This window comes from Solanum stenotomum, unplaced genomic scaffold (genome assembly GCF_019186545.1).
Source record: "Solanum stenotomum isolate F172 unplaced genomic scaffold, ASM1918654v1 scaffold26812, whole genome shotgun sequence".
In the NCBI taxonomy this organism is placed as follows: Eukaryota; Viridiplantae; Streptophyta; class Magnoliopsida; order Solanales; family Solanaceae; genus Solanum; species Solanum stenotomum.
In genome coordinates this window covers 1-17116 of record NW_026029197.1, presented here as the reverse complement: position 1 = coordinate 17116, position 17116 = coordinate 1, and the positions used below count along the sequence as shown (strand labels likewise).

Genomic DNA, 17116 nt, shown 5'->3' with positions numbered 1-17116 from the left:
CATGAGGGGAGGATTGTTCAAGTCCATACAAGTAAATCATCGGTCCATTTCCCCAACTAATGTGACATTCTACTTCACTGTAACACCCCCTTCTCGCTCAGACTCAACTGAAAGGTGGACTGAGAGCCAAACGAGGATAGACCTAGCTCTAATACCATGTAAAGATATGGTATCTAGGCGTAACTCAACCCAACCAATGCAGGAACAATTTAAGCGTGGACTGAAAGCCCAAACAGAAACTCGAGAGAAAGTACTCAAAAGAAGTACCCATTAACAAAAACAGAACTACCTAAGAACACTGATATAATATGGATGACAGTATCTTGATTCATACAATTTAAACATGAAAGCAAGTCATATAACAAGAACACTTGAACGAAGAAGGACATACAGAGGAGGTAAATCGCGCGTAAATGAAGCTTATGATCTTAAATAGTAATGCTAAAATTATATGGACATGGCGGAAATGTCACCTCAACAGATCCTTCAAGCATTTGACAGACCTTCCTCATAGTAGGCCTCGTAGACGGATCCTCTTGAATGCACCAAACACCAACCATCACGAACCTCTCGAGCTGCTTCTTGTCATTCAAAGCCTCGAAATCACTTTGCACTAGAGCTTCCAACTTTCCTTCTTGAAGGCAATCTAGAACCCAATCTGTAAGAATCACCTCTGGTCCGTAGCTTCCTCATTCTCATAGTTTTTCCGACAAGTGATGATCTCTAGAAGTAGTACACCAAAGCTGTAAACGTCTACCTTAACGGTGATTTGACTATTCCTGAACCATTCTAGTGCAACATAACCTCTTGTTCCTCTAATATTAGTAAGCGTTCGACTCTGGTTAATCATCATCAGTTTAGACAATCCAAAATCTGATATTCGTGCAACATGATGATCATCAAGGAGAATGTTTTGAGGCTTTATGTCGCAATGGATAATCTGTGTACTACACTCTTCGTGGAGGTATGCAAGTCCCCTTGCAACCCCCATCGCGATATTTGTCCTCTGACTCCAAGTAGGTTTCAGATCACCAAAAATGAAACTTGCAAGAGTTCCATTACTCATATACTCGTAGACCAACAAACGATGAGCTCCCTCGTTACAATATCCAAGCAGACGGACCAAATTCTTGTGATGAGTCTGACTAATCACATTTACTTCAGTTATGAATTCCTTCTCTGCCTCATGAGCAACTCTGTCCAGCTTCTTTATAGCGACAACGTTTCTTGAACCGATAGGCATTACCCCTTTGTAAACAATCCCAAATGCACCCCTGCCTAGCTCTTCCTTGAAGTCTTTTGTGGCTTCTACAAGTTCTTTGTATGTAAAACTATGACACATAGAGTCTGCCACATGACTCGTAGGGCGCGATATCTTCATTTTCTTTTTGTAAATGTGGAAGAATCCCCAACAGAATACACTGATGAAAAGAATATTTACCAACACAGAACTTCCTAAGAGCCCGGACAACACAACAGCCAGATTTCGCCAATTCTTGCTACGACTAGATCCTGAATTTGGAAAGCCAGGAGTACTCAGAGGAGGAACACCATCTTTCCTTATTTTCATAAAAGCTTTTGAATTCAAATTGGTGTCTATTCTCCCATTCGATAACGGAAGCTTCTTTTTCCAGCAACTATTGCTTCTATAAATGGCAACAACACAGAAACAATCATTCAAACAAACATTTTGGCAGTCTTGTTCAGTAGAAGGGCTAATTTTCTGAAAATCTGATTTCGGCCAATCAGTATCACGAATCGTGATAAAACTGTAAAAATCATCAGGTGAACCCCTCCCAACTTCATCACAACTTATAGAAAAATCTGGTTTGCAGTCACCATAAGCATCGTTCGGATCAACCAACGAATATCCTTTAGGACAGTTACAAACTGGTCTGCTGTTTGTACCAAGACTGCATACATTGTTGTAACCACAAGAACCAGGTCCTTTGTCTCCATCAATTTCGATGCATATATTATCCGGCTGAGACCAAAGAATATTCCAGCCACTGCTATTCAACATCCTTGAATGATAATAATGACTAAGAACTCCATCAAAGTTAAGTGTCACACGATGATAATTGTCCGAAGCTGAAGGAATGGATTGCGGAGTAAGAATTTGCCTTTGATTGTTTCGCTTCAATACATACATCACCCCATTCTCTTCGAAAACCAGCTTATCCCCTGAATTTGTTGCATTTGTTGTATCAGAAGTTTGAGTGTTATAGTACTCATCATCATAATCCATATTGGAAGACACACTTTGTGTGACAAGCACCATATTCCCATTATCAAGCATCCGAAGATAAAACCTACCTGTCGAGATATAATATAATTAAATCATCAAAATCGTACTCTCAACCCATAATATAGATATCATGTTAGAGACCAAATATAATCAAACAATCAAATGAGTTGGTCACACAATTCAACACGTACAACAATAACAACATACTCAGTGTAATCTGACAAGTGGAGTCTGGGGAGGATAGGATGTATGATAGATACGACAATTCAAACGCGTGCATACCTTGAGTGAAATTAGCTTGTGACTTTTGAGAAACAAGGAAGCTTCCTCTTTCCAGTGTTTGATTTGGCAACAAAGTATTAGTTGGATTTCTAAAACTTTCCCACAATGGATCATTGGAATTTCTTCCCATTACAACAAAATTCCCATTATCATTCATCAATCCATAATCAATATTACCAAAAACCAAATCACTTCTCCAAAGAGTATTCCCTTGAGCATTACTAAGTATTAAACCTCTTTGAGAATCAAGATTCAATCTTGATCCTTGTGGCACTAAATTACTTATATTAGCATGCCAAACTATAGTTGTTTCTTGAATTTTTGCATACCATATACAAAGCAAGAACTCATTTTTATTTTCTTGAATTTTTTTGAAACCAAATGCAAAATCATTAGATGGTGAAAGCCATGGGGTACTTTCATCTGTTGCACTAATAGAACTACCAGTAGCTATTCTACCATTATTTTGAGCTAAATTGTGTAATGGAAAGAAAAAAAGAAGAAGAAATATTACAAGAAAATAAGAAATATAATTAGGCATTGCAAGAGAAAATATGATTTGTTTGAACAAATCAAGAACATGAATTAATTGGTGTTATTGTTAATTTGTAGTGTGATTTTTGGATGAACTATGAAGACTTCAGAGTCAACTTCTACTTTTCTATGTTAGGTGCATGTATGACTAATAATATCAATAAAGGGAAAAATAATTTTCAAATCAAGGCAATTAGCTTCTAGTTGAATGATGTTACATAAACGTAGAGCGTACGCAGATTTTACCTCCACTTTGGAGAGAGAGGGGTTATTTTTTTTATAGACCCTCAGCTCAAGGAAAAACATAAAAAGAAATAACAGAAGAAGTCATGAAAAAGTACTATTGAGAAGATGAAAATCAATTTGACCAGTAACTACAATAAAATAATATGAAAATCAAAGTATAAGAAACATCAAATAGTAAAAGAAATCGAAGGACAAGAAACTACACTACAACAAAAACAACTTTTAGCGGCAATAAATAGACACATTAAGAAAGAGTGTTAAAGTCTTTACCGGCATTAGTTAAGTGTCATTAGATCCAATGTCGCTAAAGTCTTTAGAGACATATACAAAGAGGGCTAATTGCCGCTAAAAATGTATTTTTAGCGACAATTGCTAATTAATTGCCGCTAAAGATCATTTTTGATACAGTGTATTAGAGTAATGCTAGGACTGCTATAATGGAAGGATAAGCGAGGACACCATTAACCTGCTAACTTTCTACCTTAATATGTGTGCGCCATAACCTCCTATCCAGAGGCGAATCCAGGATTTCAAGAAAACGGGTGCACCATAGCTTTAGAATTTTGTTTTTTTTTTTTTTTGAAAAAACGAATGTTATTAGTTATTAAAAAAATTTAAGTGAATTGTGGCTGGCTAGGATTGAACTTGAGACCTTGGTGTTAAAATCTAACTGTCAAACTAGTGAACCATCCAGCAACTTTAAGAACGGGCTCCACAAGTATTTATTTAATATGTTCTTTAATAATTATACAAGTAATATATCGAGTTTAGTCAGATGACCACGGGTTCTGGTGACCCATTTTTTACACATAAATTCGCCCCTGCTCCTATCTACTGTCATGTCCTCGGTAAGCTGAAACTACGTACGTCATATCCGGTCTAATCACCTCTTTCCGATACTTCTTCCGCCTACCTCTAGCAAGATATTAATTAGACTAGTGACTAGGTCAATTCCACAGTCAAGAAAAATAACGATTAAACTAGGCAATTTGTGGTCCTAGCTCCAATTGTCTTGATGGAACATTGATTATATCTTTAACTATTAATTCAGTTGGAAAATTGAATATAACTCTTGGCTTTTCTATGTGACTTTGTCTATAACATTTATAGTATTTTAAGATGATCCTTTCCTTGTCTATTCACTAAAGAAATTCAACAAAATAATAGCTAATGAAAAACACTTATTTGTTTTGACTTTAAATAATATATTTTCTTTAAAAAAAAAAAACAAGATGTTAATGAGAAAATACTGTTACGACTCTTCATACTTCTATGGTCCTTTTATCTATTGTTTAAAGTTTTAACAATAAAGTATTTAGTAACATTAATCATAAGAGGGTATTTGGCTAAATTACCCTGGTCTCTTCCACAAATGAATAATTATACCTTCTTGGTTTTCTAAAGTGATCGATAACTATTTCTTTGGCATAATACATAAATATGACCCTTAACTTGGCGTCAGCTGACAATTATGTCCTACAACTTTGAGTGTGCACAAGTAGGAACTTAAACTTGTAGAAAATTGAACAAGTAGACACACGTGTCTTACATGGCATAATACACGTAGGATCCCATGTAGGACACAAAATTGTCATGTAGGGTGCCATGTACGCCGAATGTGTCTATTTGTTCAATTTCATACAAGTTTAAGTGTCTACTTGTGCACACCCAAAGTTAAAGATCATAGTTGTCAGCTTACGCCAAGTTAAGGATCATGTTTATGTATTATGCCTATTTCTTTCGTACCAAAAAAGATTTCATTAAAGTGACAAATAAAAAATTTTGGAGCTAGTCAAAAAAGGAAGTAATACACATGTAGTAATGTAAGAAACAATGTTCTATTATTGGTCCGTCCAACCTATATATATATCATTTAGGGATTCAATAGTTATAGAAAAGACAATAATCCATCCGAATATGAAAATACATGGTTGTTAGCAACTTATATTTGCTTAACAATCAAAAAACAAGATTTCATAAAAATTATGAACCTACATAATGTGCTACTACTTCTATTTAACTACTCCCTCCGTCCCATTTTATGTGGCAACATTTCCTTTTTGGTCAGTCCCAAAAAGAATGTCACATTTCCTTATATGGCAAGTTTATAAAAGTACAATTCCTCTTTTATCCTTGTTGGTCCCACTTAATCTTAAAATAATACCCCAATACATTTATGAGGAGAGAGAAAAAAAAGTCTACTTTTTAAAGGGCAATTTGGTAAACATTTCAAAGTCTTCATTTATTTCTTAAACTCCGTGCCCGGTCAAATGTTGCCACATAAAATGGGACGGAGGGAGTATTTACTAATGTAGTAATATAAAGACTAAAAAATCAGTAATTTAACAAATACAGTACACATTAGTATCTTCAAAGAAGTCAAATTATAGAAAAAATACTAAGGTAGAAATAATAGAACTTTGTGATCTCAAGTTCATTTTTGCTTTATTTTCTACCTTCTTAAACCAAATATTTGCTTAACTACAAGTCTACAACATGCAATCTGCTCTTGCAGGCAGCCTCTTGAAGAAACTAGTAGACAATGAAGGAAGTTTATGGCGAAATCTCGGGTGCCTTAACACGTAGATTCCAATGAGAAGCGCGACAACTTGGAATGGTGTGACATACATGACTATTGCAGCAAACAAACAGAATGTCACGAACAAAGCCGATGCCCTTGGATCTCTCCAGCTTAACAATGAATGAAACCTTTCCCCTTGAGTCGCTAAGTCCCCTATCACGGTCTGAATCCTGCCCCCAATGCTCCTCAAACGATCATATCTCATCCTCACCTTATCCGAGCTTCTTGATGTTGGGAATGTATCGAATTCTTCATCCAAATCATCGGGGAAAACACCGTGAGCATGTGAAATATGGATGTCCATGTGAGGTGGATGTATTGGTTTCAATCTATAGTGCCAAATACCAATCAAGAATAGGTAAAGAAAGAATGTAGGAACAATCAATGCAGGGTAAAGGACTAATATAACAAAGAGTATATGGATTAGAATTGTTGTGAGTGGATTCTTCCAATGACATATTTGATCAAACCATTTTCCAATAGCCAATAGTGGACTCACAACATAGATTAATCTGAAAAAGTTAGCCTTAGCTCTCCTTACGCTCCATATATGCGAACCAGCATCTAGCATGTAGTCCACGACCTCTTTTTTCAACGGTGGCTCTGCTCGTCCTAGCCTCGTTGAAAGTATTTGAATAGTTTGGAACCTGAGGAAATCTTGCTGACTGATAGACATTGGATGAGCATAATGCATCTTTGGAAACAACGGTTGAGTGTATTTAGACAACATATTGACATAAGACGTACACGAAAACCTCACAGCTAGTTGAACTTCTCCCATCTTTTTAACGCCTGATGGATGCAGGACAATAAGAGGGTAGGAATGTGTGTATACCTTCTCTGTTTCAAGTGTCGAGAGCCTAATCCTCACCTTTCCAATGCTCGTACATTTCCCCCCTTGTAGGTATCCGTTATCGAACACTCCTACTGTGATTACAGTACAAGGATCATGAACTTCCCAAGTGTACTGCTCATTCCATTGTGGTGACAAGCTATCGATGATTGTCCTTGTACGAACCCATTTTGGCCCATACTTAGCTACACAATAGGCATCTGTCGTCCCTCGTCCATCCTTGGACTTCATAGCTGACAATCCTGTTGCACTTATTATCCCCAATTCAAGTAGTCCAATGCTGGATTTCCATAAAAGCTTCGACGTTGGCTTGAAATCACTACTGTAATGTATTGATTCATCCAACACGTGATATCCACCATCCAAACTAAGCCTCATATGAATCTTACTAGCAAATTTAGTCTCTTTTTTTTCCCCTTCTACAACTGTATGCTTCTCAAGATTGTGCCATTTAGAAGGAACAGGTTTGTTGTCAAGCCTTCTAGGGACAATGCTTAAAGGAAGCACACATTTTCCCAAAAACTCGAAATTCGATCCAACTTTATCCTCCACAGTTATAACCAAAGGCTCTTCAAATGGTTCAGCTACAACAAAAACCAAGTCCTCATTCCACATTGGATTGCAACTTTTTATTGGAGAAATTTTCGTTTTCAAGACCTGATTCCCACACATAACCTTCACACAGCACTCGGGTTGTCGATTCTTTTCACTTGGAAGCAAATCTTGACATTCAATGACATTAACTCTGATATACCAAAGTCTAGGAGAAAGATATACCTTTCCTCTAATTCTTGAAATCCCCTCACTTCCCACAGCTGCTGCATCCGAATGCCACGCATCACAAAACGCCTCGTCTGCTTGAGTTCCTCTCCAAACAGCAAGCATGATTTCCCCTTTTTTCAACTTTTCACCTCTTTTATCCTCTAACCTATACCATTGTGGGGCTAATGAACTATCCGGTGGAACTCTTCTCGGTACATCAACGAGATCAAACACGACTCTTCCTATCATATCATCCAACACAACATCCTTATCTTTCACACATACTTCAATGTAAGAAGCTTGAAGCCTATCCTGAGAGAACGCGAACACATAATTCCATTCAGGGTTGACTTTCTTCTCGAAATGCTTCGTGATGCCCTTGTAGTTTCCAACTTTTACTTCAACATAAGGATCACAGCTCCCTGTGACATCCTTTGTTAACTCTTTAGCCTTGACAACGCGAACATAGAGGTATTCCATTTGCTCAACGAGGTCATAGGCAACGGTTACCTTATCTCCTCCTATCATCACCCCTGATCCAACAATTTTCGGAGCTGTTTGCTTTAAAGCAAACTCTTCATGTATTGAACCTTTCTGCATTTTTCCCTTCTTATGATCAACTTTTATCTTTTTCCTATGGGAATATTAGCTCCCCGTTTCGTTTCCCCTCTTGCTTCGGGGCTCACCTTCTATAGGTTTCCTCGAGACATCAAGCGAGAAATAACTACTCCGATCACCCCATCTACACCTATTATGATGATATAGAACCTCGAGACATCTTTTTGACTCTGCGATCACATAAAGACATAAACTTTGAGGCTCAATAGCTATAAGTTAACAAATTTTTCTATAACACAAAACTTAGGTACCACAAGAACAACTAAAAAAGAATTTTAGTAGGACAAATTTTTGGAGATATAAATGAAAGCTATCAAATATTGATCAAAGAAAAGTAGGATAAGAACAACAACAACAACATATCCAGTGAAACCCTAGAAGTGGAAAGACAGTAACGTGTAAAGACTTTACCCCTACCTCATGAAGATAGATAGTTTGTAATTCCGACAGACCCTCAAGTAACGCATATCAAAGCAGTTTGAAAAAAAGAAAATACAAAAGCAAAGGATAGGGAAAACATTATATAGCATTTAACAACGACAAAATAAAGCGATAACTGAAGCACAAGAAACTAGTACCATAAGAAGAATTTAAAGAATTATAGAGAAAATACAAAACATACGAGGTGATCAAAAATAGCAATGCTACTATATTATCAAAGTACCTTTTCAAGATCAAATTGCTTCAATGATTACTAGATAGAAAATTGATCAAAAATCTGCAAAAAAAAAAAATGGAAATAAAACAATCAAGAACTATAATATTTTTCTTCTTCTTAAAAACAGACGAAAAAAACCTAACAATGCTAAAAAAAATTGTTTTTTTTTCATTATTATAAGAAAATAAAAGTTTGTCATAGTAACAAAAACCATATACCATTTTTTTCAAATTTCTTGAAAACCAACAATTGCATAGAGTTCAGAAAATGGAAGAAAAATAATAACAAAGATTTTTTTAAAAAAAATTGATTTTTTTCCACAAATTTTTAGTGATTATAAGGAAAAGAAGAAAATTGAAGAAATGATAACTTACTTCAAGAGGCAGTTGAAGAAAACAAAAGTGAGTTGTTTTGGGTAGTTATAACTAAGAGAAGAACAGTATAAATTTTAAATTTATATGGACAAAATTGTAATTAACAAAAGTTTTGGGGTTGATATGTAAATTAAAAATGTACATAAAATATTTGTTGTAGAATAAGTCCTGGATTTGCATTGTTCATGTGATCTTTAAAAGATACATAAAAAAAAAAACTAACTTTGATCCTTAATATTTTGCATTTATCACATGTCCTATTTGAGAAAAAAAATTGATTGGTGGCTTTGGATCGATGTTTTGAGTGTTTCAACTGGTTCGTAACATATTTTCAGAGTGATTTGCATATTTAATTTGTATCGCGATGAAGACATGTAATGGATTTGAATTTTACTAATAAATCAAGTTTGATATATAAAGGTCTTTTAGTGAATTAAGAGTAGAGTAGTGTGTCTATTATCCAACAAGTATGAAAATGTAACCATTTATCAAGAAACAATGATGAGATTGATGAAAAAGACATTGGTAGACTCTTCGAAAATTGTCAATCAAAGATTTTTTTTTTTCAATGTGTAAACTTAGATGGTATCTAACTGAAATTCATCGAAAAATCTAGAAATTTTGATAGAAAATATGTCAGAAACAATTATGACGAGTATAATTTCGATGAAAAGATTATTCTTTTTCCTAGTAGTAATATTTTCTCTTGTTTCTTTAATCTAGGATAAAAAATGACAAATTATTTAGAAATAATAGGTTTGAACTAACATACATTGAATATGATTATAAATTAAATGGGTATGTTTATGTTGATATTGGAATAATTACATGAAAGAAGGTTTAAATTATGTTTAAAAGTCACCATCTTATTCAATGATGTAGGTAACATTAAAATTGGACTAAAATGATGTTAACACATGCTACGATAATAAAGATATTATTAGTTGATTAGGTATACATATAACATTTTTTTGAGTCAATGGTACAAAAAAAACAGCTAACATATCACTTTTCGCGAATTTCACACATCAATTTCAGTTGTTCTTTTTTTAAAAGATAATAGCACAGTTGATAGTTGGAGTGTGAAACTCACGAAAAATAAAATAGTTTAGGTCTGTTTTTCACCATTATCTCTCGTGTGATTAAAGAGATTCCATAGGAAAATTACTTCATGCACTTTGGGAAGTTAGACTATAAAAAGAAGAGTGAATGCTCAAAAACACATCTAAAGTATTTTAATTTTTCGAGCTTCATACTTAAACTATCAGATGTGCGAGTTTTCTACCTGAACTATCATCAAATATTTATCGAAACACACCTCAACAATCAATTGTTCCCTTTTCCTACATGAACGATGATGACGATATTCTAAGTAGGAGAAATAAATGATAGATAGTTGAGGTGTGTTTCGATAAACATTTGAACTTTGGTGATAGTGTAAGTAGAAAACTCGCACACGATAATTCAGATATAAAACTCAAAAAATCAAAATACTTTTAGAGATAATTTTTACATTTCACTCTATAAAGAATTTGAGTCTAAAACAAGAATCCTCTTGTTCCTAATAACTTTTTTTTTTCTCTATTTCTTATCTATCTTTTCTACCCACACAAAAAATATATCCAAACTGAAATTTTATTTTATTTTCAAGAAGGAATTCAATTGGTCCAAGCTTTCAATTTTCAACCCCAATAAAAAAAATATAAGAGATTGCTTTCAAAATGGGTCCAAAATCATCTACTTGACTCAATAAGTAACGTGCTATTTGTTCATTTGTCAATAAATAATCTTCAATTGGTCTTGGTAAGAAAATTGTCTATAAGTTTCTCTATAAGTTAGGTCTTAGGTGTGGTTGGTTTAAAATACAAGACATTTTCTTCCTATCTACTTTTTTTTTCTATTTCTATCGATGTTCGATACTCATATCAAAGGCTCGTCTAAATCCAAATTTGTGTATTGCAGAGCTTATTTCCTGAGGCGATGCTCTTAATTAAAATTAAACATTCCCTTGGCTTGAACCTAAGATAGTTTCATTTTCCAGAGACTTGAATTCAAGACCTCTGGTCAAGGATAGAGGAATTCATAACAATTACTCTCCTTTATTTATTTTCTTCTGACAAGAAATCTTTTTTTTGGTTTTCCTTTATTCGTTCATGCAATAAGGTTGTGTTTTTTTTGTTTTGCATCCGGTGTTTAGGGGCCCGATTAATCTAAATTTGCATCGTGTAAGACTCATTACCGGAGAAGTGCTTCCTTTCAAGATTGTTTCTATACACCAGAGAATGGAGAAATCATATCCATATATCTCACCACAACCTTCTGCGATAATGTAATAAGACTTCGATTTCTCTACAAATAATTATTCAAAGTCCGGAGTCAAAAAAGTCACTTTTTTCTTCCAAAATGTATAAAGGGCCACTGTATTTTTTAGTACCAAAACGGACAAATCGATACTCCATCAATGATATCTTTGTTCATTTTTAACCTCGGTAACACCGTCAAAAATAAAATTTCCTTAAGAAAATTGCTGTAAAAAAATGTAATTATAATCGCTACCATCAAGGGAATTTTTTTAAAAAAAATAAAATCGTTGCAGGGGCAGCGATTTCCCAAAAAAAGAAAACTGCAAATCGCTTCTGGGGCCGGGATTTCCCCAAAAAAGAAAAAAATTAAAAATTGCTGCTGGGGCAGCAATATCCCCAATTTTATTTTATTTTATAATAATCGCTGCTTGAACAGTGATTTGCTAAAAATAATCCTTTTTTTTTTAATTGTAACTGTAGCCTGCACTTTAAATTCACATGCCATATAAAAACAAAACTTACAAGTCACATGCATCTTGAATTTTGGCAACATATAAAATATCGTCAATTACATCCTCGCATTCATTAGTATTTTGAAAATTACAAGTTTAAAGGAATTATTGATGTTGGATATATGTTATATGACTCCGGACTAATTTCAGCTTTAATTGAAAGGTGGCATCCAGAAACGCATATCTTTCACATGCGAACCCTCGAGGCTACCATAACTTTGCAAGATGTAAAAATTTTGTTCGAAATAGTGATAGATAGTAGTCCTATAATTTTAAATTGCGCTAATACTTTAGGAGTTTTGGGTAGACAGGAAATGATGTTTGAATTAACAGAATGGTTACTCGATAATGATTGTTTTTCTGGTGTTAGTAGACTGTTAATATCTAAATTAATCGAGCATATTGAGGGTTTAAATGATATTACTGATCATTCAACTACCAAAGATGTTAAAATAAGGTCAAAAAGAGTACAATGGCTCTAACCAAGGAATCAAAACTCCCTTTAATGGAACTTTAGCCTTAGCTGGTCATAACCACGAAACCACATGTTTCGCTAGGTGGGCCAGGAACGCCCGACAAATCAATTTATCCGGTAAACTACTAGTCGAGTTTATAGATAACAAGATGATGAAACCAAGATGTAGCTCACAGAAGAGAGACAGTGATCTTCGATCGATCCTTCTTCTTCTTTTCGTTATGTAGCCTCGGATAATCAATCGGTTTTTTCCAGTAGCGTATTCACTTCATGGTACGAAGATCAAGAATCATGTGCATGACATATTTAAGGAGCGTAAGGCCTGCGTAAAATTAGAACTTTTTTACTTGAACCAGAGCTCCTTGTCTCTTTCCTGATTCGAGCATCGCGTCCAAAACAGCAACATCACGAGCACCTTCAGCAAATGAGAGACGAGGATCGATGTGGGAGCTATGGTCCTTCTGCATGAAAAAAGAAGTTCAATATAGCGCGAATGAAAGCAAAAGATCAGGTTAACACTGCAACAACTACTGTACTATTACTACTATTATGTCAACTCTGATTGAATCAAGTTAGGGTCGACTATATGAATCATCCATGACTTTGTCACTCCACTTAAGCTCATTTCGGACCAATATTATACAAAAACATAGGACTTTTAGAAAGAGTAAAATGGACAATAGGGATGGGGAAAATGACTGTTCATTTCCCTAGACAAATGGGCAAACAGAATGTGAGATGTCTAGATGTGCGTGCATACTCAAAGTGGGAGTGTTTACTTGCCAGTTGAGGCCAAGTTTGAGTGTTTGTGTATGTATATGCCTAAAATATATGTACCCTTAACGAGGCAGAAATCTATCCGACTAATAATTTGTAGGTTAATAAAATATAAGGAAATGAGAACTTCAGGAAGCATTTTACCTTCAGGTTGGCCGTTGATACATCTGATAGAAATGTTTTCAGTTCATCAGTGACCCCGCTAAACGGATAAAAGAAGCTCTTGCTTTGACCATCAGCCATATGTAGGGAAACCTGGGACAGCAAATTAAAGACCAAAGATATGTGAATTGCCAAGGGAAAGACATTATATAAGAGCTTCCAAATTACCGAGTAGCCATGCTTTCCATCCTTGTTACCACGGTCAACTTGCAGCACTCCGTTTAAACCCACAACTCGCCAGATTACCTAAAGATGTGAAAAGCATAAATTAATCAGCAATTACCGCTCTACAGATATGTTTGTCACGTAAAATATTTTCTGGAGAAAACAGTGTTTAGTTAGTATATTACTTGCCTTTGGTGACTTCGAAGATACCACCATCACAAAAACTCCGGAACACCCATTCTCCAGTTGACTGAATAGAAGAAAAGTTCATCATGATTTCATTCAACTTCATTAAATCATATCCTTAGTATGATGAGGATAATAGTCTTGAACTCACAACATTGACGAGATGTTATCCGGAGGAGGCAAAGTCTTATCCACATGAGAATTCATGGATGACAATGATGTAATCTCACATCCAACAAGCTGTTCATTTGGAGAGGACATTAGTTCTTATTAATAATCGAAGAAGCTTTGAGTTGTAAGCAAGAAGATTACCATCCTAAGTCCAGCTACAAAATGTACACCCATGTCTAGAATGAAACCACCCTGAAGAAATCAAATGAGATTGTCAAAGAGAATTTAAACCAAAAGAGAGTAGACAATGCACAGAACGGACATGCTTCCATTGAACTTAAAACTACACAAAAGATCTTTGAGTTCAGAACCGAAATGACGCAAAAAAAACTTTTGTGACGAAATAACAAATATAACGTTAACGCATGAATTTCATGTGGTAAATGTGCCAAGTCTGACGTTCCAGGCTAACGTCTGTTAGGCCAAGTTTGACCAACTATATAACACATGAATTTTCAAGTTGTGCGTTCCAATTACGGGTAGCAGGATAATCTGGTCAATAACGCAGTCAGAAATAATTGAACGTAACACATGAATTTCATGCATTATAGTTGGTCAAACATGGCCTAACAGCCGTTAACTTGGAACGTCAGTTATGTTTAGTTTTTGGCACTCATTTTTGTCACAAAAATAGTTCTGGCGTCATTTTGGTTCGGGACTCCAACTATTCAACACTATACTAATTTGTGCCAAATGTTAGATTTAAAGTTATTTAGCATGTATGACAGAAGAGCACATCAGGATCTACACTAAATGAAGCCATTTTTAAAAGGAACATTTTCCTCATTGATATTCAAAAAGTCAGGCCGATTCTTAATTTTTTGCAAGATAGAGAAGCTAATATATCATTTAGTGAAAAACTCACAACAAACTGGCGTCTCCAGGAGCTAGCAAAGTAGGGATTTGAGCTGTTCATTGCTCCTTCAACAATTATTTGGATATTCATCATTTCTCCAATTTCAGAAATTAACTTCTTGCCCTGTATAAGACAATAATTAATTCCCAGCCTAGTTACATTAAAAATTAAGATCACAACACCATTAACATTACCTCAATGAAGGCAGGTTCAAAGCGATAATTTTCTGCAACGGCCCATATTGGTTGCTGAGTCAATGTGGCGCTAAGAGAATTATAGTGAGTCAATGCTTTTTCAGCCTCGTCCACAGCTGTATAAATAGACCAATCTCAGATATATAAAGGTGAAAACATGATCTTTGGTTTTCCTTGACTTAATTCCAGATCTTTGGCTGCATTGATAAGCTGAGGACTGAGGAGTACTTTTGAAATGAACCAACCAAATCCTCTCTCACCTAATGCAATTTAATCTAGAAACCGTACCAGTTTTAATACAGCAGGCAAGAAAATGACTAAATTATGATTTACCAGACTTCTCTGTCAATTCTAGTGGTTTATATTACGTGCGGTTTAACAAGAAAAGTAGCTATTTTTTAGTTGGTATCAAAGGCAAGGATAGAGGAAGAGAGTCCACAATCTATTTGGCTTCACTAGTATCTCGAGAACATGAGCACTATCAATGTCTCTTTCACATGGATAGCTACAGAAGGAGCATGCCAAACTCTGGTAATATACGGAGGAGAGAGATAAATATCTTCAGTAGATCTTTCCTGAGTGTAAATTTTGCTGAGCTCCCAGACCATCTGTTTGTTGGTTGCAGATGTAGCTGTTTGTAGATTATGGTATGTTTTTAAATTTTCAAGTAGCATAATGGCCGGCCAAGAACAGTGAAGGGAACTCTAGTTTTTCCGGCAAGGACAAAGGATCAACAAGAAACTCAAGATCCTAAGGGAACCATTCCTGCATGTATCTTTTGGAATTTAGAGGAAGGAATGCAATCTCAGACGTTCCAAAAGAAAAAATGGAGCTGTACACAACAAAAAACATAGATTCTCACTTTTTCTTTTTCGGGTATACGATAAACTAAGCAAATGGATGTCCTCTTCTCTCTCTCTTCTCTTCTCTTCTCTCTCTCTCTCTGGTCTTCTCGGCTGAAATCGAAGGCGGCGCCGGCCAGAAGCAACGCGAGGACCAGCTCCGACCGGCGAGCCTCTTTCTCTCTCTTCTCCTAAGCTCCAGCGAGGACGATAACAACGAGCAGCAGCTCCAGTTGCTCGGACCAACGAGCGGCGAACAGCAAATCCCGGTGAAGGCAAGAACAATTTCCAGCTTCTCTGGCGAACTCACCTATCTTCCCCGGCGACCAGACCAGAAGAGAGACGGCAGTGCTACTGTTTGTCGCCGGAGATCAACCAGCTCTGGCCGGAAAATTGCCCATAGACCACCGTATCTAGTCCGACCAGGTTCTATCTTTCCTTTCTCTCCCTCTTTTTTGCTCTGAATCTAGTTGCTGGGCTCTTTCGTGCAGATTCCATATCCCGGAACAGTCCTGTTTTCTTTTATAGTACAGACCTGTGTTTCAGTATATAGTGTAGTGGGTGTTATCGTGTCCTTTAGAATACACACTGTACTTGACTCTATAGTATAGCTGCTGCTGTATTGTCTTTTTAGAGTTTATTCCTGTTGCAGTTGTTAGTGTATTCCTGTGTAGATCTTACTGTGGTTGTAGTATCGTTATAGTGGATTTGGTATCTGATGGTGGTAATGAGTCATGTCCTCGGTTGAGGCCGAGGTCGAGGGAACATAGGGGTAAGGGGGTTACGGGTTCACATATCGTGAGGGTAGGATCTTGGAACATAGGTTCGTTGACGGGGAAGTCCATAGAGCTAGTGAAAATTCTCAAGAAGAGAAAGATAAATATAGCTTGTGTCCAAGAGACTAGATGGGTAGGCTCCAAGGCTCGGGATGTTGACGGGTTTAAGTTGTGGTACTCAAGAGGGTCAAGGGATAGAAATGGAGTGGGTATTTTAGTAGACGGGGATTTGAGGGAGCAAGTGGTGGAGGTTAGGAGGATCAATGATAGACTGATGACGATTAAGCTAGTCATTGGAGGATGTACTTGGAGTGTTATTAGTGCTTATGCTCCTCAAGTGGGATTGGACGAGGAGGCCAAAAAGCTCTTTTATGAGGAATTGGATGAGGTAGTTAGAGGTATTCCGAATACCGAGAAGATTGTCATTGGTGGAGATTTTAATGGACACATCGGGGCAACTTCTAGTGGCTTTGATGATGTTCATGGAGGCTTTGGTTTTGGGGAGAGAAATGGAGGTGGAACTTCGCTTCTAGACTTTGCT

General features: G+C 36.1%; 3 protein-coding genes across 3 annotated transcripts; all 3 read right to left on the bottom strand.

Annotated features, from left to right (window-relative positions):
- Positions 1-667: 667 nt before the first annotated feature.
- LOC125851538 (G-type lectin S-receptor-like serine/threonine-protein kinase LECRK3) lies at positions 668-3049 on the bottom strand. Its single transcript, XM_049531313.1, has 2 exons — positions 2531-3049; positions 668-2316 (listed from the first exon to the last, which is right to left on the bottom strand). Exons 1-2 carry the CDS (start codon positions 2685-2687, stop codon positions 668-670), a joined length of 1806 nt encoding a protein of 601 aa, XP_049387270.1. The 5' UTR covers positions 2688-3049.
- Positions 3050-5799: 2750 nt separating this feature from the next.
- LOC125851536 (FT-interacting protein 3-like) lies at positions 5800-8853 on the bottom strand. The gene is made up of 2 exons (XM_049531311.1): positions 8789-8853; positions 5800-8294 (listed from the first exon to the last, which is right to left on the bottom strand). Exon 2 carries the CDS (start codon positions 8104-8106, stop codon positions 5800-5802), a length of 2307 nt encoding a protein of 768 aa, XP_049387268.1. The 5' UTR covers positions 8107-8294; positions 8789-8853.
- A 3520-nt stretch (positions 8854-12373) lies between these two features.
- LOC125851537 (uncharacterized) lies at positions 12374-15565 on the bottom strand. The gene is made up of 10 exons (XM_049531312.1): positions 15437-15565; positions 15199-15217; positions 14958-15091; positions 14773-14886; positions 14049-14099; positions 13888-13976; positions 13740-13800; positions 13554-13631; positions 13368-13478; positions 12374-12907 (listed from the first exon to the last, which is right to left on the bottom strand). Exons 1-10 carry the CDS (start codon positions 15563-15565, stop codon positions 12779-12781), a joined length of 915 nt encoding a protein of 304 aa, XP_049387269.1. The 3' UTR covers positions 12374-12778.
- Positions 15566-17116: the final 1551 nt, after the last annotated feature.

What these genes read in the sequence shown, in the direction of transcription:
- LOC125851537 (XM_049531312.1), bottom strand. Translation starts at nt 15,565, where the DNA reads ATGGTCTGGGAGCTCAGCAAAATTTACACTCAGGAAAGATCTACTGAA. An exon ending in CCTGGAGACGCCAGTTTGTT is followed by an intron (nt 14,100 to 14,772) that starts GTGAGTTTTTCA and finishes TGATTTCTTCAG; the next exon opens with GGTGGTTTCATTCTAGACAT. An exon ending in TATCTTCGAAGTCACCAAAG is followed by an intron (nt 13,632 to 13,739) that starts GCAAGTAATATA and finishes TCACATCTTTAG; the next exon opens with GTAATCTGGCGAGTTGTGGG.
- LOC125851538 (XM_049531313.1), bottom strand. Translation starts at nt 2,687, where the DNA reads ATGAATGATAATGGGAATTTTGTTGTAATGGGAAGAAATTCCAATGAT. An exon ending in ACAAGCTAATTTCACTCAAG is followed by an intron (nt 2,317 to 2,530) that starts GTATGCACGCGT and finishes ATATCTCGACAG; the next exon opens with GTAGGTTTTATCTTCGGATG.
- LOC125851536 (XM_049531311.1), bottom strand. Translation starts at nt 8,106, where the DNA reads ATGCAGAAAGGTTCAATACATGAAGAGTTTGCTTTAAAGCAAACAGCT.